Source organism: Lemur catta, chromosome 20 (genome assembly GCF_020740605.2).
Source record: "Lemur catta isolate mLemCat1 chromosome 20, mLemCat1.pri, whole genome shotgun sequence".
Lineage (NCBI taxonomy): Eukaryota > Metazoa > Chordata > Mammalia > Primates > Lemuridae > Lemur > Lemur catta.
Genome location: NC_059147.1, coordinates 30,524,153 through 30,548,031, shown reverse-complemented (window position 1 = coordinate 30,548,031; position 23,879 = coordinate 30,524,153). Strand labels below are relative to the sequence as shown.

Sequence of the window (23,879 nt, the reverse complement as noted above, 5' to 3'; positions counted from 1 at the left end):
AAAATAATAAAGGGAAAAAATGCTGCTTCTCAGTGTGCTTTGTTAAAATATCTTATGAAGGTGAACATGTCTCAATAGGCCTAATGTGAGATAGGGCAGCAGGGAGGCTTGCCAGCTCTAATTTATAAGACAGTGTTCCAAAGGCATTATTTAAATGACTGATATGTTTAATTATCGAATAAAATTCTCAAAAATTATGTTGTTGGCAGTAGTACTTACTCCTGGAAATAGACAAATTCACTTGATTCAGATTTGGAAATACAAAAAAAAAAAACAGTTGTTTTTCTTTGCTCACACTATGAGTTTCTTACTCACGAACATTGATTCTCCTGCTGTAAAGGACCAATGAAATCAAATTAGGATTGTCGAATGCTACCAAGCCTTATTAATCCATTTACCCCACAGAATGTGTTTCTGGAATTGGCAGTCTCCGAACATTGTGGCATACTGAGACTAAATGTGCAGCCAGCCAAAACATTTAGGTGACATAGCACAGTGCAAAATGTGTGCATATGTGTTTGTGAGGGAGGCATTCATTCCAGTGTTGGGAGCTGGCCTAGGGGGAGACCTTTGACCTGTCTGGACACCAGGAGACTACCACTGAGCAAAAATCATTTTCAAACAAAAGGTGAGCAGCTTTCTGGCATTTTGGTGACAATTTCATGTTTGAATAACTTGCCAATGTCCTGCTGAAATGCCAAGAAAACAAGCTACAAAACCACAAATGTGTCCTATCTTTTCCCATTTGGTACATCCCAGCAAAAACAGAACAACATTATCAGAACATATGCAGTGTTTCTAAAAGCCAGCAACAGCTCAGTAATAAACTGGTGTGAAGTCAAAGCATATTGCCCTCTTCCCTTTACGAAAATGGGGTTCAAGTGCTCCCCACCTGTTCTTACTTCAGTTGCCCAGTTCTGTCACTGCCTTTTTTTCTTAACTGTTCAAAGAGAAATATTTTCCACACATAATGATAACTTGAAATATTCAGATTGAATTTATAATAGTTTCTCCACTGTCCTGTCATTTTCTGTGGTTTGTCTTGCCTTCCTTGTAATTTTTAGATCTCTCCCCTCCCTTTCAGTTTATCTGCTCTTCCCTTGGGTTTCTTTCCTTCCTGTCCCTATCTCCCGCCTCACCCCAGACTCTCACTGCCCTCTTAGTTCTTATTAATAGTTAAGTAGATCTATTGATTCTCTCTCATTAGTTCCTCTAGTTAGCATTCTTCTTTGCACCTAATCCACTGGTTTAGACATGGGTATAAACAGAATAGGCTGGAATGGGCAGATGGGTGGCTGATCATCCCTGATTAGCCCACAAATTGGATGTCCCATTACCTCTAATGTAATTAAGATAAGCTGGGGGTGATGGGGTCAAGGGAAGAGAATTTTAATGTTGGGCCATATATTTTTATTTGAAGCTCCTTATCACAGTAGCGGTGAATGGACTCATAGCGCTATTCATTCAGGTTGGGGGCAGTTCCTTTCTAAATGAGTAGCCTGGCATGCTTCTCAGAGATATCCTAAGGATTTGAGCCCAGAAAGCTGCCGGTTTTCAAAGTACTGAGCAGGAGTTCTTGACACACAAGTGGGCAGCCTAATTAACAGAGGGTGGTTAATTCCTGCTATTGTCATTCTGACCCTCACCTGGTGCTGGAAGTCTGTCCCCCCACTGTCCTCATCAGCAGTTTCTTTGGGTGGTGTATTGTCTGTTTTCTTCGACTGCCTTTACTCCCTCTGCCATTCTTTATTGGCCATAGGTCTTGTCCTTAAGAAGAAGTCTTGTGACACTTTGTGATGGTACCATAGTCTGGTTTGTGCCTCACTTCCTGTTGCAAGCTCAGAAAGCTGTATAATGTATCAACCTCCCCCCAACTCCTTATTTCTACATTCCCCAGTCCTCGTTCCACACGGGCCTCCATTTTACCTTGTTGGGGGAGGCTGTTGGTTTGGACACTAAGTAGGAAGAGTTTTAGATGTGGCTCACTTGTGCATGCATTCTTTCTGGATAGCTTCTAGGAAAATTATCTCTTCGCTTGCCCTTCACCCCACCTTGCTGTTCTATCATACTTCTCTCTATTCAAAATGTATAGCTTTCATGTTTAAGTTTACTGATGGGGATAAGAGGCAAGAATTTTTCTCTGGGTATTTTTCAGCTCAGGTTAACTAACTAGAATGAGCCGTTCTGCCTATCAGTGAAAAGAAGAAAACCAGGTGGAAGATTAGTTTTAAAGTTTATGGTTGTCATTTCTCCTGTGTGTTAAGAATGCATGAAGGGGTCCAATGTGCCAGCCTTCTTCTTAATCATTTGTATGTGTGTGTGTCTGTCTGGTGTCCCCTTTTCACATTTTAATAAATATTGGTCCAAAGTCAAACATCCCATTTGTAGGAAGAGTATATCTGGTTTTCTAACAGTTCCCTGAAGTTCGTGTATATGGATATTATCAGTATAAGTTATCTACATTACCAAAAATAAAGCAGGCATTACTAATGCTCATTCCCTTTATGCTGCCTAATTAGATGCCAGTCTGATTGTAAATGAAATGGCTTCCTGAAAAGTGGGCTTAAGCTGATGGGAAACCCAGTCTGCCAATTAACATATTAACTGCATGTGAGTTGTATTTAACTCACAATAGTTTTGAGCCTCGGGCCTCGTGAAGCTTATGTAACTCACGTGTCTCTTCATCTTGGGAGCTGAGAAGTATTTTTCAGTTGCATATAACTCATGCACAGAAAACAATAAAAAATAAATTTTCCATTAAATTAGAAAGGATTGGTTTTTTTTTTTGAAGTTTTTATTCTATTTTAGTAGTAAAACACTGTAGTCCCAAGGAAAAAAAAATTAGTGTGGCAGTCAATATGTTAAGGAATAATAGGCTGAGAATGGTCATAATTCAGTATATCCCTGTAAGCTGTTTTAATTTTCTCTTCAGAGTTTTTTTGTCGTCTTCTTTCTTCTCTTTTTCCCTTCTACCTCCTCCCACCTTTCTCTTTTCTCTTCTCCACCCGAATGCCTTTGTTTTGGCAACTACCAGTAAATCTGGTGAAGTTTGCCAGACTTTTCAGTGACTTTGAGTAGACTGGTAGGAAACCTAAATCCAGAAGACTGTTTTTCTTTTACTGGTCTGCTTCCTCTTATGAAAATATTAGTGTTTCTTAAAAAAATAAATAAAATCACTGGGAGAATCTTTCATCTTTGTCCTTCCTTACTTACATGCTTATCAAATCTTAAGATACCCTTGATTTTATAATACGTCATTATTGTATGTACTACAAAGAAAAAATATTGCTATGACATGCTAGCAATTGTAATATGCAGCCTAATTTCAGAGGTTTTAAAAAGATAATTTGTCTTAATAAACACATGGAAAGATGCTTAATGTCACTAATCATTAGGGAAATACAAATCAAAACCACAATGAGATACCACTTCACACCCATTAGGATGGCTGCTATCCAGAAAACCCAGAATATTAAGTTCCAGTGAGGATGTAGAAAAATTGAAACCCTTGTGCACTGTTGGTAAAAATGTAAAATGGTGCAGCCTTTATGGAGGAGATAGTATAGAAGTTCTTCAAAAAAAATTAAAAATAGAATTGCCATATGATCCTTGCAATTCCACTTCTGAGTAGATACCCAGAAGAATTGAAAGCAGGGACTTGAAGAGATGTTTTACACCCATGTTTATAGCAGCATTGTTCGCAGTAGCCAAAAGGTGGAAGCAACTCAGGTGTCCATCAGTGAATGAATGAGTAGGCGAAATATGGTATGTACATGCAATGGGGTATTTTCAGCCTTAAAAAGGAAGGAAATTCTGAAAAAAGGTACAACTTGGATAAACCTTGAAGACATTATGCTGAATGAAATAAGCTAGTCATAAAAAGACAAATACTGTATGATTTCAGTTATGTGACGTGTCTAGAATAGTCAAGTTCAGAGAGACAAAAAGTAGAAAGGTGGCTGCCAGGGGCTGGAGAGAGGAAAATGGGGAGTTATTCTTCAGTGGGTACAGAGTTTCAGTTTTGCAAGATGAATTCTGGAGATGGATAGTAATGATAGTTGCACAACAGTGTAAATATACTTAACCCTTTTAAAGTGTACTGTTCAGTGGTATTAAGATGGTAAATTTTATGCGTATTCTACCACAGTTAAAAAGTTTTTTTAGGCTGTGCAAAGTGGCTCACCCCTATAATTCTAGCACTTTGAGAGGCCGAGGTGGCAGGATTGCTTGAGGCCAACAGTTCAAGACCAACCTGAGCAAGAGCAAGACCCAATCTCTAAAAAAAAATACAAAAATTAGCCGGATGTGGTGACATGGGTCTCTTATCCCAGCTACTCAGGAGGCTGAGGCAGGAAAATTTGCTTGCACCTGCGAGTTTGAGGTTGTAGTGAGCTATGATGACGCCACTGCACTGTAGTCTGGATGACAGAGTGACACCCTGTCTCAGGGGAAAAAAGGGGTTTTAAAAATGTCTTAGAATCAATGAAATAGGGTCGTGCAAACAGTTGTCAGTGAATTCTTTGAGGATAATTTAAAAAGTAGATTGCTTTTGTTCGTCTTAGGGAGAAATGGTGGCTCTGGGGGACTTTGAGCTTCTGTTGGGCTTTAAAGGAAACCATGTTCTTTGTTTTTCATGTGGGTCATTGCTCTCTGCTCCTTTCTGACAGACCTTTGGCATGGCTGAGGAGTACCATCGAGAGTCAATGCTGGTTGAGTGGGAGCAAGTGAAACAGCGAATTCTACACACACTTCTGGCATCAGGAGAAGATGCCCTTGACTTTACTCAAGAAAGTGAGGTAGGTTGAATCCAAAAGATAAACCACTCAGTGAAAATGTGAGGTTGGAGAATGCTTCTCTGCTTGACTAGTATTTTTGGCACAGCTGATTACTATCTCCCCCTTGAAACACTTTCTTCACTTGGCTTCTAGGATGCCACATTTGCCTGGATTTCCTCCAGCACGTCTGGCTGCTTCTGCTCAGTCTCTTTTGCTGAGTTTTCCTCAAACTCTCCGACCTCTATATATGTTTGAGTATCCCAGGCTCTGTCCTTGACCTCTTATTTTTTCTTTTAATCACTGCCCTGTTAATTTCATCTGGGCTTGTGGCTTTAAATACCGTCTATATGCCAAAGACTCTGAAATTCATACCTGCAACACTGAACCACAGACCCATGTACCTAGTTGCCTTCTTGGCTCTACTTGAATGTCTCATAGCCACCTCAGGCTAAATATGTCCAGAATTGAGTCATGATAGCAACTCCCGCCTAACCCGCCTTCTCTTCTCATAGAGTTCCCCATTTTTATAAATGGCAATTCCAGCTTTTCACTTACTCAGATCAAAAACCTCAGATTCATTTTTGTCCTCTCCCTCTCACCCATCTCACACCCAGTCTCTCTCACATGTTGACAAATCCGGTTAACCCTACCTTAAAATATACCCAGAATCCACCCACTTCTCACTACCTCCACTTTTAACACTAGTCAAACCAGCATCATCTCTTGCTTGGATTATTAAACTGGCCTCCTGACTTACTGTCTTAGTTATCATTGCTCTGTAACAAATTACTTCAAACCTTAGTTGTTGAAAACAAGCATTTAGCTTAGCTGGGTATTTCTGGCTCGGGGCCTCCAGGGGCTGCAGTCAAGGTGTTGGCGGAGAGTGCTCTCATCTCAAGGCTTGATGCAAAGCGGATCCCTCCCAAGGTCATTCCTTTGGCTCTTGGCAAGCCTTAGGTTCTCTCTGGCTCTTAGCTGGAAACATCAGTTTTTTGTCCATTGTGCTGCTCACAGCATGATAGCTGGCTTCCCTTAGAGCAAGAGGAAGGGGTCTGAGGGAGAGCTAAAGAGCCCCCAGGACAGAAACTGTAGTCTTTCTGTAACTTAATCTTAAAAGTAATATCCCATTACCTCTGTTGGTCAGAAGTGAGTCACTAAATCCAGCCTACATTCAAGGGGAGAGAATTATACAAGGGCTTGAATACCAGGAGGTGAAGATTATTGGTGCCATCTTAGAGGCTGCTGACCATGCTAGTCTCCCTGCTTTTGCCCTTGTACCCTGCTACAAGCTCTTCTCAACACAGCAGCCAAAGCAACACTATTAAAAGACTGCTTAGATTGTGTCAATCCTCTGCTCACAACCCTCCAGTGACACCCATCTCACTTGGAGTGAAAGCCAAAGCCTTCACTGTGACCTGTGCATCCTTCCGTGACCTGGTCTGATTGCCTTTCCAAGCACATCTTACGCTGCTCTCCCCATTGCTCTTGTCGTTCCAGCCAACCAGGCTCCTTACAGTTTCCTTGAGCAAACCTGGTGGGCTTGCTCCTGCCTCAGGTCCTCCGTGTTTGCTGTTGCTTCTGCCTAGAATGCTCTTCGCCCAAAGAACTGCATGGCTGTCTCCCTCACTTCCTTCAGATATTTACCTAATACCATCTCAGTGAGGCCTTCCAAGGCCCCAAAATCCAAACTGACCCTTTCTCATTGAACACTTCTTGTATCCCCTTTTCTTGCTATATTTCCCCTTTAACCACTTCCTGACATATGCCATAGTATATATTTTATGTTTTTATATTATATATTGTCTGTTTCTCACAGTAGGATGTAAGCTCCATGAAGGTAAGGATTTGGGGGGGTTTTATGTTTATTCATCTGTCTCCAGTGCCTAGAAGAGTCTCTGGAACATAGTAGATGCCCAAGAAATATTTGTTGAGTGAATCATTTGCCTCTAGTTAACTTTGTGCTAACTGAAGTATTAGGGATATGTTGAAACTGATTGTAGAATGGCTATGTTAAATATCATTTGTCTGAATTGCCAGCATAAATTTTAAAAATAAAGGCAATGTAGTTAATATGATTCAAGAATTAAAGCACCCTGTCCCCAAGTACCTCATTCCCTTCCCCCTTTATCTTCTCCATAGGCAATCACTATTACTACTTTCTTGTGTATATTTCCAGTATTTCTTTATACAAGCACATGAGACTATGTATTCTTATCCCTGTTCCTTCTTACACAAAAGTTAGCTTACTGTATGCTCTAGTCTGCATTTTTCTTTTTCTCTGAATGCATCCTGGAGATCTTTCCTGAGAGAGATTTTGAAGCTGCATCTGGGATCAGCAGGAATGGGTGTCTTGCTTGATCAGTGATGTCTGCATTTGTGCCAGGGGGAATCATAGCTTGCCATACATTCACCACTCTGGCATCTGGAGAAGAGAGCCCTGGACTTCAAATCCTGGCTTTTCCAAATCAGCAGTGACTAGTTTTGAGGCCTTGTCCAAGTTGTTTAACCTGTAGACCCTCAGAGTCCTCACTGATGAAGTGGGATTATTGGAGAAGATTAACAATAATGTAAAGTACCTGATCTATAATGGCCATTCCTTGCTGTTGTCTTAAGAAAAAGTAGATTCATACGATTTGGAGGTGGAGATTAAAAATTATAGTGTTATAAAAGTCATAGTGATAGACATTTTTAGGTAGTGTTACAAGTCCTTCCTCTTAAGTCTTTTTCCCCAGAAGTTGTTTCGTGGGTAGCTAGCATTCTTTGTGCACGTTGAGGCTCAGAGAGACATGCGGTACGCTGGCGAGTCCCAGGGCTGTTGGCATCTAGACCATCCCTCTGTTAAAGTCTAGGTCACGGATGGGTAGGTTGGCAGTTCGTGGTGTCTACAGGTAACTTTGCACATCCTGTATCTACAAATTTGCTCGTGATTTAAATGCCAGTTTTTCTATTTTCCCTCAAATAAATAGATGCCAAAGTCATTTGTTTTGCAAATTGCTCATTAGGGACCCTATCCCATATTTCTTATACTCAAAGACTTCAGACTCAAATCAGAGTCTTTGGTAAAGAAGAACTAATTTATAAGACTCTGGCCAACCTATTGTTTCTTTCTCAATTCTTTGTGAATCTGGGCAAATAACTAGAACGGCTCATGATTTTATAAACTTCATTTTTTAAAATGATGTTAATAGGTTGTGTTCTGTGTTGGGATTTGAAAGTAATTATAAATTGCTAATGAGATGTTCTTTCTTGATTGCCCTTCTTAAAAATAGAATAGTCTATTTAGTAGACTCTTCTTCCCTGACCTCGAGTCCCCTTGGAAGGGAGTTATCGATGCTTTTGCTATTCCCTATTGTGACACCTATTAGAGTGGATAGCTTTGCTGTAAATGTTAGCAGATGATGCAAATGGTTCTCTCTTCAGATTATTCAGAGAATTGCCCTTTTGTGGAACCTTACAGATTTGTCAGTTGTTATTGTTGTTTGAACTTTTATCCTGAAGTATAACATATATGCAGAGAAGTGCACAAATCATAAGTATACAGCTCAGTGAATTATCACAAATGAAACAAACCCAGATGAAGAAACAGAACATTACCAGCCCCCCAGCAATCCCCTTTGTGTCCCTTTCTGGTTGCCACCCTCTACCAACAAGGGAACCATTGTTTTGACTTTTAATATCATAGATTAATTTGGCACTTTATGTCAGTGGAGTCATGCAATATATACTCTTGTTATTCTTGATTCCGGCTGCTTTTGTATAACATTCTTTATATTGTTGCATGTAGTTGTAAGCCATTCATTCTCATAGCTGAACAAACTGCAGTTTGTTGATCTGTTCTAGTGTTGGTGGACATTTGAGTAGTGTCCAGTTCTTGGCTTTTATTACTAGTGCTATTGTGAACCTTTTTGCATGTATCTTTTGGTGAATATATGTTTGCATCTCTGTTGGGTACACCTAAGAGGGGAATTGCTGAGTCAGAGGGTATGCATGTCTTCAGCATTAGTAGATACCACCAAAATGTTTTCCAAAATGGTTGTATCAGTGTACCCTCCCACCAGCAATATGTGAGAATGCCATTTGTTCCATATTCTTGCCACACTTGGTGTTTTCTGTCTTTTTAAATTTAACCATTCTAGTGCATATGTGGAACCATGTGTTTTTATAGGCTTTTTCCATATAATTTCTTTTAAAATGAGGGAAAGGTGATATTAATTCCACTTGGGCAGGTACCTTGTCCACTGTGTTTGGAGGAGACCACACAGTGTGGAGGACAGAAGACAGGTTTTGGAATTCAGCAAGCCTTGGGTTCCTGAGCCTGGGTTTCCTTGTTATGAAATGCCCTTTTTGAAGAACTGTTGTAGGGAATGTAAAATACGAGTAAAGCACCTACCCTAGTGCCTGGCATAGAGCACAAACTCATCGTACCCTAGTATTATTTGTGTGACTTAGTATTTGGTAAGATAGACATTGTTAAGTTTACTTTCATCATTGTAATATGGATCCATCCCTTTTTAAATGGTTTCCTTGATTTATAAAGTATTGCTAGAAATGAACAGAGGAAATAAAGAAGTATGACTTGATAACAAAAACATTCTTTTCTGGGTGCCTTATTGTCAGGAATAAGGTTCTTGAACTCTAAAGGTCTCTAATTAGGGAGGATGCTTCAGATCGTTTTGAGCTAACCTTACATTTGAAGCAAAATGTCCAGATTTATATAAGTTAATAAAAAGAGAGGTTCAGAGGTTTTTTAAAAAAGCAAAAATGGACTAGGACAGGATGACTCCTGAAACATTTTTCCCCCAAGCCTTCCAATAACAGGAGTTTCCCCTAATTCCTTCCAAAGAGACGTTGGTATTATCTGTTCCTGGCAAGTTTTAATAAAGGAAATGATGCTTCAGTAACATAAAGTCAATTTGGGAAATTAATTTCTTTAGGATATCACTGGAAGAAAGGGGTATAATTTTTAAAGGAAGGTAGGAATGAAAAGATTCATAATAACTTTTCAAGTTGTGGTCTGAATAAAAATGTGCTTTGAAGCAAGAAAGTGAGACTTGTGGCTGTGAACCCTTGTGCCCCAGTTCTTGCGTGCGTCTGGTGTGTGTGCGGAAGAACTCCCCCAGTGCCTCAAGGCTTGTGTGACAGCAAGGGGTAAACAGTTGGGGGAATCCTTGGTGTAGCTTAGCCAACTTTTAAAACAGTGTTTAAAGTAAATTTGTCTAACCTCAGTGTAGTCTAGTGGCTGTTTGGTATTGGACATAGTCAATGGGTGTCCCTTAAGGTACTGTCTGGAAAAGAGCTTACAAGGAACAGACTTTCTAGAGAAGCTAAATTGTACCTTAATAATTATAGATAATGATGGTGACATTCCATACTGTATATGTTGAACAAAGTCTCTTTTTAATAACTGACTTAATACCATATTTTATCAGTTCCTAGTCATGCATCTTTTCTACATTTTGGTACCTCTGAAATGAGGATGTGTCTTAAATTCAGTGATAGCATTTCTTTCGCAGTGGTACATAAAATGACATTGTGTCTTATAATAGATGGTGTGGTGGATTCAAAGAAATACAATAAAATACAGACTGACTGAGTTTGAATTTGAAAACCCCAGACTAGATGATTCTGAGAAATATTTTGTGGCTTCCTGGCAGTTTCCTTGGGGATGGACCTGGTTCACATGTTGGGGTTTGAGTAGGAATTCAAGTATAGAAAGTGCTCTGCTGCTCTTTCAAAAAGATTTTTTAAAAAACCCAAACTCAACGGGCCCTTCATTTTCTCGTCTTGATGTATTGTATACATGAACACCTTCTGATCTTGTGCACTGTTGTGATGGTAGAGAAAAGTAGACCACCTTGGGAAAACTCTGCTGCCGCCTCTGTCCCCTCCCCAGATCAACCTCTGCTAGTGGTGCAGCCCCTTCCATTTCCTCCCAGGTGCTTATATGCACGTTTGCACATGGATGTATATGCTGTCAATTTATTATCAACTATCAATGACATCATTTATGCATTAGGTTCTATAATTCAGTATTTTTTGTTTGATCTTTTACTTATTTTGGAGCTTTCTCTAGTTCAGTACACATAGGTTTCTGTCATTTTTTAGTGGCTGTAATAGTGTTCTATCCTATGAATGCCCCAAGTATTATTCTCAAGTAGTAGTATTTATCCATGGTCACACAATCATTAGTTGGGTTGCACTGAGGACCTAGGTCCTCTGGCCCCTGGTTGGTGTTTTTTTTCTAGTAGTATTGGGCTTTTACATATAGATTTTGTAGTCAACTACTGTAAATTAATCTTTGGTTATATTTTGCTTCCATAAAGCCAAAACATTCCACATGGAAATTAAACTCTCTTCCGTCTGCAGTATCACCGTATTTTCTTTTTCTCTATGCTTGTTTTGCTAGGACCGCTAGTCACATTCCTTTTCCCCCAACTAGAATGTGCCCTACAGGGGAAGAGAGTTTTATGCGTCCCTGGATACCTTTGTACAATACTAGGTGCTTAATAAAAATTTGCAGTTCCCTCCTGCCACTCTCCAGCCCCATCCTATCTATCCCGTGGCTGTTTGGGGAACCCCATCTGCTCAAGACCCTTCTTGGTTTGTGCTCCCGGAGGCTGCTGTTTCTCCACATATCGCCAGACTCCTGGGTGAGCCCCTTGTTCTCCTCTCTGGCTTTACCCTGCTGCCTTCGTGCCTTTCTGGTCTCCAACTCCCTGCTGCTGTCCCTTCCTGCTGCTTTCCTGTCCTGTTCTTCCTGCTGTGGCTTAGTCAAGCCGGGTGCAGAGAAGCCCAGGGATCCATCGGAGGCATTTGGAACGTTATTCCCACACAGCAGACTGGCACCTGCTGTCCCAGCCCCCAGGCAGCCCCTGGCTGTGGAATTCCAGCTGAGCGATTGCCGGTTACTCTGCTCGGGAATGTGCACGTACACACCCTGTTGATGGATAATTGACTTTTTATGTGTGGTGAAATAGCAGCTTGGCCAAGGGTAACTGAAGGAGAGGTACTTTTGAAAACAAGAGCATTAGGCAAAATTAATTTAAATGGAAATTTGAAGGGTGAAAACCAACTACTTTTTAAATGGATAATTTTAAAAATTAGGTTTTTAGTACTGGAAAATATTTCTCAAGGCTGTTCCTATGTATTTAGCGGAAACAACTGTGTCCTTGAAGAAATGCTTTAGTGCTGTTCTCGTTTTCATTCCCCTGTTTATTCCCCTCCAACTAGGTTACTGGAATTAACAGGCTTACTGCTCTGTTCTTTAAAAAGACTGTGGAATCTTCAGCTTTCTGATAGTTCTTTTCCAGAAAGGTGGCTGTCTTACAATGGAACAGTCCTCAACACAGTGTTACCGGAAACACTCAGAATTAGTTCAGAAGTAGAAAATGCTCTGGTGGGGGGGTTCTCTTCCAACAAGGAATGTGTGTTCATGGTAGAAAAATGAGATGAGACTTTCCAGCCAGCACAAAGTAAAATACTTTAGGTCTTGTTTCTGCAGTGTCCCTGTCTATCCATTGTTGTTCATTGTAGGATTCGTTCCTGTGTTCATTGTGGTGGTTTATTTTTTGTTTATAAAGTAGTAACAGCAGCTAGTATTTGTTGGCCATGTGTTGGGCACTGTGCTGAACTCTTGTTACCTCTTCCTCACAATAGTGCTGTGGGATAAGAACTATTTTTCTCCCTATTTAATCTTCACTCCAGACTTGTGGGATGGCTACCGTTACTACCTCCATTTTACAGCTAAAGAAAGTGAGGCTTAAAAGAAGCAATATGCTCAAGGTCATGTTGCTAGTAAGAGCTAGAGCCAGGATTTCTAACCACTGCTCTCTATTGTTCTGTGATGACTGTCCTCGGGAAGTGGCCCTGGGCTGCCCTGGCATGCAGGATAGCGTAATGGCAAAGACTACAGAGTGTGGTGCCAGACAGTGGATTCAAGCCAGGGATCCTCAACTTCCTATTGGAGTGATCTTGCGAAAATTGCTTCACCTTTCTCTGTGCTTTTGTGCCTTTAAATGTAAAGTGGACATGATAAAAGTACCTACTTCACAGGGTTGTGAAGTCAATACATGGAAATTCAGACAGTGCTCTGCACATAGTAAGCGCTCATTAAGTATAGCTATCCTTATTATTGTAACTGGGTGGTTTTATTAATTCCATGTTTCGGGTAGGAATGTTTTCAGCTGTGAATAATGGAAAACTTGAGATTGAGTGGCTTGAATAGGGGTTTCTTTTTCTCACCTACCAAGAAATCTGCAGGTGTGAAGAGTGTTGACCTTAATTCAGTTATTCCGCAGTGCCGTCAGAGACCCAGTACCTTTCTGTCCTTGTGCACCACCGTCTGTGACACATCCACTTACCTTAGGTTTACAAGATGGCTGTAGGAGCTCTACATATCACATTCACATTCAAGGCAGAAGGAAGGGGAGAAAGCTGAAAGGCCATGCCAGGCTCTTCCCCCCCCCCCCCTTTATCAGGAAAAGCAGAAGCTGTCCCCAGATACGCTGGCAGACTTGTGTTTTCATCTCATTGGCTAGAACTAGGGCACTCCATTCCTGGCTGTAGTAGAGGCTGGGAAAGGGTATACTCAGTGGTGTGTAGGAGCCAGCTCATGAGTTCCTGTTATTAAATTTTCCAAGAATTTGCAATCTAGTTGATAGCACCTTGGTGGCAGTATTTATACCACAGAAACCAGCAAATACTGCACATCAGGTCCCCTTTCCCAAGAGCCGATTATTAAACATTCACCAGCACTACTGGGTATATCTAATTCTGTTTGCCAAACTGAAAGGTGACAGGGAGTAAAGGTGTGAGAGGTAGGGATTGGGAATGGTCATTGGGTCAGCCAGCCAGCAGCACCTGTGAAGATCAGCGAACTGTTTAAGCTCTTTTAATAGCATGGAGATCAGAGCTGAGGGGGACCTCTCAGGATCATCTAGGACAGCCCGTTCCTTTGACCAGTGGGAGTCTGAGGCTCTAAGTGGTTTGCTGCAGACCCCAAAGCCAGGCATTGAAGTGGCCCTCCTGGGACCCAGGTATCCTCGATAGTCCAGTGTTCCTTCTCCAGAATTGAGAGTTTAAAACCACCTTTCTGCCACCTGCCCCTCCCCTAGGCCCTACTCCCAGTTCTTGCTCACTCTAGTATTCCTTTTTTTTTTTTTTTTTTTTGAGACAGAGTCTCGCTCTGTTGCCCGGGCTAGAGTGAGTGCCGTGGCGTCAGCCTAGCTCACAGCAACCTCAAACTCCTGGGCTTAAGCGATCCTTCTGCCTTAGCCTCCCGAGTAGCTGGGACTACCGGCATGCGCCACCATGCCTGGCTAATTTTTTCTATATACATTTTTAGCTGGCCAGATAATTTCTTTCTATTTTTAGTAGAGACGGGGTCTCGCTCTTGCTCAGGCTGGTCTCGAGCTCCTGACCTCGAGCGATCCACCCGCCTTGGCCTCCCAGAGTGCTAGGATTACAGGCGTGAGCCACCGCGCCTGGCCTCTAGTATTCTTTTACCAGCTTCATGGTGCTGGGAAATTTGTCTGCTGTCTTCTGTTGGTTTCCCAGGAAGCCTGGTCTTAACTGCTGTACTTTAGATTTTAGAGAATAGAATATTTTTAAAAAAATGAGATAAGATTTATTTTAACTGAGATAAGTTTAAAGAATTTGATCTCTGTTATGCTACAGTGCAAGCTAATGTATTGGAAATTTAAGAATATACCTAATTTTGATCCGTAAGCTTAGTTAAAGATGAACTTTAAAAAAACTGTTGTTTTTTAGTTAATCCAGTCCAATGCCTGCTCTCCTCCTATGTGTCTTTCACTTAAAAATGACTGATAAATTTTTTTCATATACAGTCATATACTACATATACAACGGTGGTCCCACAAGATTATAATTCCTTATTTTTACTGTACCTATTATGTTTAGATATGTTTAAATAACACGAATACTTACCATTGTGTTACAGTTGCCTACAGCATTCAGTACAGTAACATGCTTGTAGGTGTGTAGCTTAAGAGCAGTAGGCTTTACCATATGGCCTAGGTGTATAGTAGATGTTTGCACGACGAAATGACCTAACCATGCGTTTCTCAGAGTGCATCCCCATTGTTAAGTGACACGATTGTATTTGTATCTGACTCTCTCCTTCAGCTGGTAAGCTCTTTGGGGACAGGCTCTCTAGGCTGGCTTGTTTTCTTCCCTGTGGAGATGGATGTATACACAGCTGTGCACGTGGCAGGCATTTGGCAAATATTTACTGAATGAATGAATGCTTAACTTAGAAGCCAGGCTCCACATCTTCAGATAACAGAAAATTAATCCGCAGCTGTTGTCTTAGTGTAGATTCTAGATTGGAAATGTCTAAATCTGGTGTTGTGACCTGTAAACTCTGTTCCTTCAACTGCCTGATACAATTGAGGGAAACAGGGGGCCCACCAATAAAAGTGATGGCCTCACAAGTAAAACAGTCACCGAGATACCAGTAGGGCTTATCCAGCCTCCTGTTGTTTTTTAGTTAATCCAGTCCAATGCCTGCTCTCCTCCTATGTGTACATGGTAAGAAAGTTGCATTTTATTGAAATCCCTAAAATCATCATTTTGAGGAAATCTTAACTAGGAAACAGACTCCTCACAGCTCTGTTAAAGACAGGATGTTTACGTGATTTTTATTTCTTCACATGACTGAACACTGTTCTTACCCAACTGTGAATGTGTGTTTATCCACAGCCAAGTTACATCAGTGACGTGGGACCACCTGGTCGAAGCTCTCTGGATAGCATCGAGATGGCCTACGCCCGGCAGGTGAGGGTGCTCAGGGAAGACTTAACCCAGGAAAATCCATGTGAGCCTCTGGGGAGTAAAAGGGAGCAAAGACTCCATGTGAAGGTCAAACCCCGAAAGCAAGTTGGGTTGTCTTTTAGAGGACTGGTTAATATTTTGCCATATAGGCCACTGAGGAATTCTGTCAAATAGGGTAATAGAATGGCTCAGATTTGATTTGGGGAAATTGAAATCTATCCTCTATACTGACCAAGGCATCTCAGTTTGCATTTCTGGCAAGAGCCCTGTGTAGCATAAAGCCTTGAGCAACTGCACTGCTTAACAAATGGAGTTCTGTATTATCTGAAGTACATGTTAGGCTGGTGGAATTAGAAGAAATCCTCCTTTCACTCTTTGCTGAGAGAAATTTTCTAAATGCTTTTCTGCCTTGTTAAGCATGTCAGATTTAGCACTACTTAGTATCATTGTTGTCTTGGAAGAGCTCGTGACATTTTGGGGATCAGGCTTCTGGTTGTAAATTGTGGCTATGCAATGATGAGGCTGTGGATTGAGGTGCTTTGTGCTAAGCACAGGTACTCTGTTGGACTGAAAGTGGAATTGACTTTTTGAATAAAGCTGTGCCAGCTGACTCTATGTTTCATTGTAATTTGCCACTTTCCCTCACAAAGTATCAAGAAGGGAGAAATTCCTGTTTCTTAAATTAAGGGTAGTGGGCCTCCATCCCCTTAAGATCATCTTGTATCAGAATTGGCCCTGGGAACACCACTCAGCCATTACCACCACCTATGATTCTTTGAGGGGAACACATCAGTGCCACTTGTGACCCTCCATAGTACCCATCTCCTTCCTTCCCTCCAACTTGGAGGGAGGTGGTTGGAGGCAGAAGCAGACGGCCACTGTGGAGGTGAACAGTGGGCATGGAACCATTAGACCCTGTGCTCTGTAACAGGTCTGTATCTTCAGCCACCAGTTAACTAGCCAGTGGAGTTCTGCATTAACTGAATTACCTGGTTGGCTGATGGTATTAGCAGAAGTCCTTCTTTTATCCCTTGTTGAGAGAAATTTTCTGAACGCTTTTTAAAAAGTCTCTCCCCGTCAGTGTACCATTGCCACTTCAAACTGCAGGCAGCTGAAGCCAGCTTCATCAGCCTCCCCCAGATGAGTTCTCCCTCCTTCTGACTCATGTTTTACCACCGGCCTCCATTTATTGCCTTCTCCTCCAGCTTTTAGATCCTATTTCCCCTGCACATCTATACCCTTTAAATTTCACCTTCATTATATGGCTGGCTCCCTCCTTGGCCATGAAGAGAGGCCTAATGAAATTATAAGCTTCTGAGGAGAGAAACTGTATGTCTTCTACATCTGCAAAGACTAAAACTTCATAAAACTCACATTTTATAGCACCTAGGATACCATCATGGCACGTTTGTGTCTGTTTACATGGCTGTCCTCTCCAGTGGAGGGTGACTCTTTGTATCCCATGGTGAGCACAGTACCTTGCAAAGTGAAGGCCCCTAGTAAATGCTTGTTGAGTGAATAAGCACTACTTTATAGTTTAAAACCATTTTATTTAATCTTTATAATAGCTCCAGGAGCTAAGTGTGGTACTAATGTCCGCCATTTAAAGTAGAGAAAATGAAGGTTCAGTGGGGTCATGATTTGTCTAACCCCTCCTTTGTTCAGTCCTTGGTAGAGCAAAGACTTCAAATACAAAGTGAAACCTTCCACAAGAGTAGAGCTTACTAGTTTTTGCCATCATTATTTTAGTTCTTTTAAAATAAAATCCAAAGTAATCATGGCTTTCCCATACCCTAAGGCTCACATAGATAGTATTTCTTGAGAAAATTTTACCTGAAGACCATAGAATCTTTCCAGGAGAAATGGATATTCCAAGTGTGCAGCAACTGCTGTTCTAACACATGTGGAGCAGGGCTATACATACCTGGCATTCCGTACTCAGCCCATGAGCCCTGGACCAGGGGCCCTTCAGTCCTCTTGCCAGAATTTTACTGAACTTTGCTTTGGTTCTTAGGAAGCAGCAGCCAGAGTCCTTCCATTCTCATCTTCCCCTTGTCCTTGCTCCCTGGGACAGAGAGGCACAGAACTGCCTGTGGCACTCCTCCCACTGGACCGCCCTGCTCCCATTTCTCCCGTGTTTGGAGGGCTGGGGTAACAATTGTCTTTGGTGTGTTGCCCGCAGCTCAAACACAGAGCTAGGGAGCTGGCTAGTGTGGATAGCTCAGCCACTCCGAGGAAGGAAAAGTTGGCTGAAGTTTCTGCTGACCATTTCCTGGCTTCAGAACTGCTTCAGGACGCTTTAAAAAGAAGTGAAAATAGAAATTGTGCCATTTACTTTGCTTTTCATCATTTCAGATTTATATCTATAACGAGAAGATTGTCAACGGGCACCTGCAGCCTAACCTTGTGGACCTCTGTGCTTCCGTCGCAGAGTTGGATGATAAGGTAGCGCCCGGAGCCAGCCCAGGGAGAAAGCTGGGGCCAGTGTTCAGATGGGATTAGCAGCCTGCTGACGTGGCTGAAATGTGCTGCAGAGACACTCCATGCTGTGGGATAAAATGTTAACTCTTCTCCAGAATTTTATTTTAAATAATTTTGCGTGATTTTCTTGATGATGATTTTCTTTTTAAGTGCATCTTCAGAAGGCCCAGCTAGGATCAATTAATGGTCACAATAGTTCTCCTCAAGCTACATTTGCTTTGATGTCCTGTCAGCCTTTGACTCCCTGCTCACCATTTTTCCTCCTTAGACAGACTAATGGGCTCTTTAACAAGAGCTGAATTGTACAGGTGATGCAGTTTTTTCATACCTGTGAGCCCCTTAAACTTGACTCAGGTGGGGTCTTTGTGAGCATTCTTCATATGCCAACCCCTGGTTCCGTCACACACACACGCACACACACACACACGTCTTTTATTCTCTTATCCGCAACTCTTACCGATGGGTGAGTGGGTGGGTTAGGAGGTGGCTAGGAGGAAGGAAAAAAGGAGGAAAGAAAGGTATTGTGGAAACAAGCACCCATACACAGATTTCTTTTTTATCTTTTCAAAGATGCGTCTAACTTAATTTTTTTTATATAGTAAAATATAAGACAATACAAACAGACCTAAAGGAGAAAGTAAGAATTCACCAATCATCCCACCATAGAAAGACTCACATTTGGCTGGATATTCTACAGTTGTAATTTTTGAGACAGACCATGAGAATAGGCTTTTCTATTTTGCTTTGAAAAAAGTGTATACCTGCTTTTCTCTAAACGGTGCTATCCTGCGAGGATTCTTAAGTTTAGAGTATTGCCAAGGGTTCAGGGAATGTATTTTTAAAGAGAGATTTATGGGCAGGAGGATTCTGGGGCGAGGTGGTCCCAGCTGTGTGGTGGTAACACAGAGGAAAGAATGCCCGCTCCTTTCCTGAGAGGTGTCTCTTGAAGGGAGCGGGTGGGAAGGAGAATGGGAAGCTGTGACACTCACCAGATTAGATAAGAGCAGTGGCCCCTGGAGAGTCTCTGGGAGGACAAAATCTGTATTATTTAGGTTAAACTCTTATTTTAAGCCTTAAGAAACTCAAATAACCTTGTAAGGACTGAAATGCAGCTGTTTGAGTTTAAACTCCTAGAGCTTTGGATGATTATAAATGTATTCACTCTCTCTTAAGGGATAACCCACAGAGATTCAGTGTTCTTGTTACTTTTGTGTGCTTTTAATTATGTGGGTGGTTATGTCAGACCCGGAATGTAATTGATCTGAAAACCAACTCAGGGCAGGAGCGGGGGGGCCCTTCGGTGGTGGGAACTCTGAAGGCTGACAGGGCAGAGACACATCTTCTGTGCTGAGCTTAAGCTTGTGGGTCGCGGACAGACGACGTTCACCTCACCCCCTCCTCATCCTGCCTGCCTGTGAGATCACAGTGCTGTGAGAAGCCAGATAACTGCCCCAGCCCTGCAGCATTGTCACGTGCAGTCTCGTTTATGCACAGAGCATTTCTGACATGTGGACCATGGTAAAACAAATGACAGACGTGTTGTTGGTGCCGGCGACGGATGCCCTGAAGAGCCGCAGCAGCGTGGAAGTGCGCATGGAGTTTGTCAGGCAGGCCTTGGGGTACCTGGAGCAGAGGTAAGGCGGCAATAGCGCGGTGCGGCTGGCTGTCACAGCCCCTGCAGTAAGCTGTTTCTCCCATCTGAAGTAGCCCTTGGGCTAAGTGTGCTGTAGCTGGTATAATTTAAGATTTATTGTATTAGATTGAACAAGGCTGAGAGGTGTAATCCTGTTTTCAGAAACACTTCCCTACCAGGACTGGTTCTGCAGTGGTATCAAATCACACATGTAAAATCACAGTAAGTGGGGAGCGCTGTTAGACTTCACTTTTTATCTCTTTCTCCATTCTCTGTCCCTTTACTGGGAGACATCATGATGCCATAATGCCTTAGCTCATAATCCTGTTTCCTGATGTGGCCCAGCCATTGCTCCTTAGGCCCTTTTGTTTTCTCTCAGCATTTTAATTTTCACTCCCAGCAATATTACCACCTTCAAACCCTAAGACGGCCCCTAATCTTTCCTTTTGACTCTCCTCGGTTAATCCCTATGAGTCGGGGTCCATCCCCGCTGCTAGTGCCTGTGATTTGTGCCTGCATTTCTTTGCCTCCTCCTCACTAATCAGAATTGGCCACTGAAGGGTTCGTGGCTGCGCCCTTGTGCCTTATTGTCCCCTTCTTTAGTAGGACCATGCCATCCATCCTTCCCTGCAGACACTCCTTCCAACTCTGAATTGGCCGCAGCTCATGAGTTGTCTTTCATTCAAGTTGGAAGAGATGGTGGTGGGCATCTGTCCTGGCTGCACCAGGACACTTTATCCATTCTCTGCTTTCAGATACTACCAGTGATGGGAAACTCATTACATTTGTTAAATTGATTTTTAGTTTTTGTTGTAAAAATGATACATGCTTATTATAGAAATTCTGGAAGATGCTAAAAAGAGGACCTGAAAAAAGAGGGGAGGTCCTCTATACCTTATATCCAGTGGCTTCTATTACCTTGTTATATTTCTTTTTTTCCACTGTTTTTTGATTTATGACTATTTTGATCTTATTTTTTACAGTTATGATCCAAATGTGTACAATATACAGTTTTGTATAGTGCAATTCTTTGTCACTGTCATTTTCATAACTGCGTAAAATTTCATTGAGTCTGTTTCCTATAATTAACATTTGGGTTATTTCTTTCACTCTCAGTAACTGGTTGTCTCACTCACTAACTCACTCTCTGTTACTGCACCTGGTGTTGAACATCTGTGCATATGGAACACCTCATTTTTTGAGGCAGTCTGTTTTATTTTAGAAATGAACATATTCAGAAAGTTCTTTATTATATTAACCACATATTTGGGTATCTGTAACTTGGACGATTTAATCTTGGTATAGAAGCACTTACAAACACTGCAGGGGATTTTAAGAAGCGTGCTAGCAAATAAATGAAGAAGGAATGATAGAAAAGCATCATTTTGCAACCACCAGTGCAGTAGTTGGTTCAGCAAGGACCATCAGTGGAAACTAAAACCATGGGATGAAAGAAAGATTGTTCGTGAACAGAATATTTACATGACCTCAATGTGTTACCCCACCGATTACTTCTGAATTACAAAGGAAATAATATTAAATTATAATGGAGAAATCTGATTAGACAACACCTTTTAACCAAGTGAGTCAAATCTAGTGTTACAAATAATGAAGCAAACTGGTGTTACCTACCTCATTGTGAGACTCAGTGGGAAGTACCAGCATCAGCTGTGTAGAGTTACTGGCACAAAAGTTGAACCTGAATCAAATCATGAGGAAATGCTCCAGATTGTGAGACGTTTTACCAGACAGCTGGCCTTGATTCTTTATAACGGGTCAGTGTCAGCCAGGTGTAGTGATGCACACCTGTACTTGCAGCTACTCAGGAGGCTGAGGTGGGAGGATTGCGTGAGGCCAGGAGTTCGAGGCTATAGTGCAGTATGAGCACACCTGTAAATCATCACTGCACTCCAGCCTGGGCAACAGAGTGAGACCCTGTCTCTTCAAAAAATATATATATGTCAGTGTCATGAAAGACAAAAAAGGTGGTTGGATTATCCTAGATTAAGGGAAGTGAAAGTGGCATGATAATTGCCATGTATTTCCTTGATTGGATCCAGGGTTTAAAATAAAAACAAACTATAAAGGACATTATTAAGAAACAAATATGGGTTATGATTTAGATGGTAACATATTAATGTTAAATTTGTCAGTGTCATAATGGTATTGAGGTTAGGTAGGAGAATGTTCCTAGTTCTTAGCCACATAGTAAGAATTTACAGATGAGGTAGTACCTGAGTTATGTAACATTTTCAAATGGTTCTGGAAAAACAAAGCACATATGTGTGTGGATAGAAAAAACATGCCCACAAATGTTAAAAATTGATGAATCTGGGTAAAAGATATATTCATGTTCATTGAACCATTCTTTTAACTTTTTGTAGGTTTGAAATTTTTCAAAATAAAATGTTTAAAAAGAATCCACTAACGGCTATGAGCTGGAGCAGTTATTCTGCACATCAGCTCTTCATGCATTTGAAGTCCACAGTTGTGTTCTTTCGCGTATCAGCAGTGATGAGAAATCTTTACAGTGATCCACTGCCCACTGAATAGATAATGTAGTTGGCTTCATTAACCATGTACTATTTCCTCTTCTGTGTTGGGTTTGAAGTCCAGGCCTTGCCCTGCAGAGTTGACAGTGTAATGTCATGGATGTGGACATAGATGTGTGTGATGTGTATTTTCATTCTCCCCTGTTTTTTCCTTTACAATTTTTCCAGTTATAAGAATTACACCCTGGTGACTGTCTTCGGAAATTTGCATCAGGCCCAGCTGGGTGGGGTGCCTGGGACCTACCAGCTGGTTCGAAGTTTCCTAAACATTAAACTTCCAGCTCCCTTGCCTGGACTTCAGGTACTGGCACCTTTCTCTGTGTGATCACTTATGCTCCCAGATAGGTGTTTTCAGTTAAAATGAGGTTATGTGTGGAGACTGCTGTGTGGAGAAGAGAACAGAGAGGGGTTAATGAAGGATAGAAGCTGAGAGATCTCTTAGGGGGTTAAGTGTGTAGGAGTCCAGGCAAGGTACAGGGGAGAGATGTCATTGAGTTCTGGACATGTTGCGCAGACAAGTGACAAAACCAGATTTAGGATAGGTAAGCTGTAGTATCAGGAGAGTGGGAATAGATCTGCCTCTCTGATCCTTGGTGTGTCACAGTGTTTAGTACCAAGATACTCAATAAAAAGTTTATAACCTAGAAACTCAAGTACGGTGATGATGAGGGTCTCTTATTGGTCAGTGACATCTTTAGCCCTTGCTTTGCGGGGTTGTTAGGACTGTGTGTCTGCACGTTATCACAGAACACATCATCTGGTTACTGCAGCCCACTGGGATTCCACAGAGAAGCCACAGGGCCGGCTTTGGAGCAGGTGGGATGCCTAGTGCTTTGGAGGAAAAGCTCTGGAGCCACACTGCAACTTAACAGCTTGCTCTGAACAAATTGCTTAACTTCCTGTGCCTCAGTCTCCTTGTTTGTAAAACAGGGAAGAGGAGGGTGTTAATGGTTCTTCACGGAGTTCGTCTGAAGATTGAGTGACTTAGAACAAGGAAAGGGGCTTAGCTGGGTGTCCGCACATCAAAAAACAGTCAGCTTTTACTTCTTTATTTTGAGCATTCATCTTTCCTCTTCTAGGATGGAGAGGTGGAAGGCCATCCTGTGTGGGCATTAATTTATTACTGCATGCGCTGTGGAGACCTGCTTGCTGCTTCACAGGTAGTCAGTCGAGCGCAGCACCAGCTGGGAGAATTTAAAACCTGGTTCCAGGAGTACATGAACAGCAAAGACAGAAGGTATGGGGAATGAGGTGGCGTGGCCAGAAGCAACCACATGGTGGCCTCCACTGGCGTTCTCTTTTCCCTGCATGTGCCCCAAATAAGTTTCTTCTTGGGAAAAAAGGAGGTTAAGAAAGCAAGTAGAACTCTCTTGGGAATAACAAGTGGAAACATTAAGAGAGCCCCGTTCCGACACTGATGTCTAGACATGCAGGCATCTGTACGTGGGGATTTTTCTGTTCCTGTAAGGGAGAGAGACTATGTTTGGGAGCATGATTTGACTTATTCTGTACATCCAAGGCACATCAAGGATTCTTTATAAAATGGGACTTTTGTATTACACTTTGTTAACACTTAGTGCTTTTCTGGTCAGCCCACTATGGAAATATGTTGTCATGTGCTTCATAGTCTAAAAGCTAGAATTAGAA

The 23,879-nt window shown here is 41.8% G+C and overlaps 1 protein-coding gene across 1 annotated transcript in view; it reads left to right on the top strand.

Moving 5' to 3' along the window:
* Positions 1-23,879, top strand: part of NUP93 (nucleoporin 93) — a 91,869-nt gene that overhangs the window by 56,902 nt on the left and 11,088 nt on the right. Inside the window, exons 5-10 of the mRNA XM_045533682.1 lie at positions 4,668-4,796; positions 15,495-15,569; positions 17,922-18,011; positions 19,542-19,681; positions 22,401-22,533; positions 23,312-23,469. Of these exons, the coding sequence (XP_045389638.1) occupies positions 4,668-4,796; positions 15,495-15,569; positions 17,922-18,011; positions 19,542-19,681; positions 22,401-22,533; positions 23,312-23,469 (725 nt within the window). The remainder of the gene's footprint in view (positions 1-4,667; positions 4,797-15,494; positions 15,570-17,921; positions 18,012-19,541; positions 19,682-22,400; positions 22,534-23,311; positions 23,470-23,879) is intronic.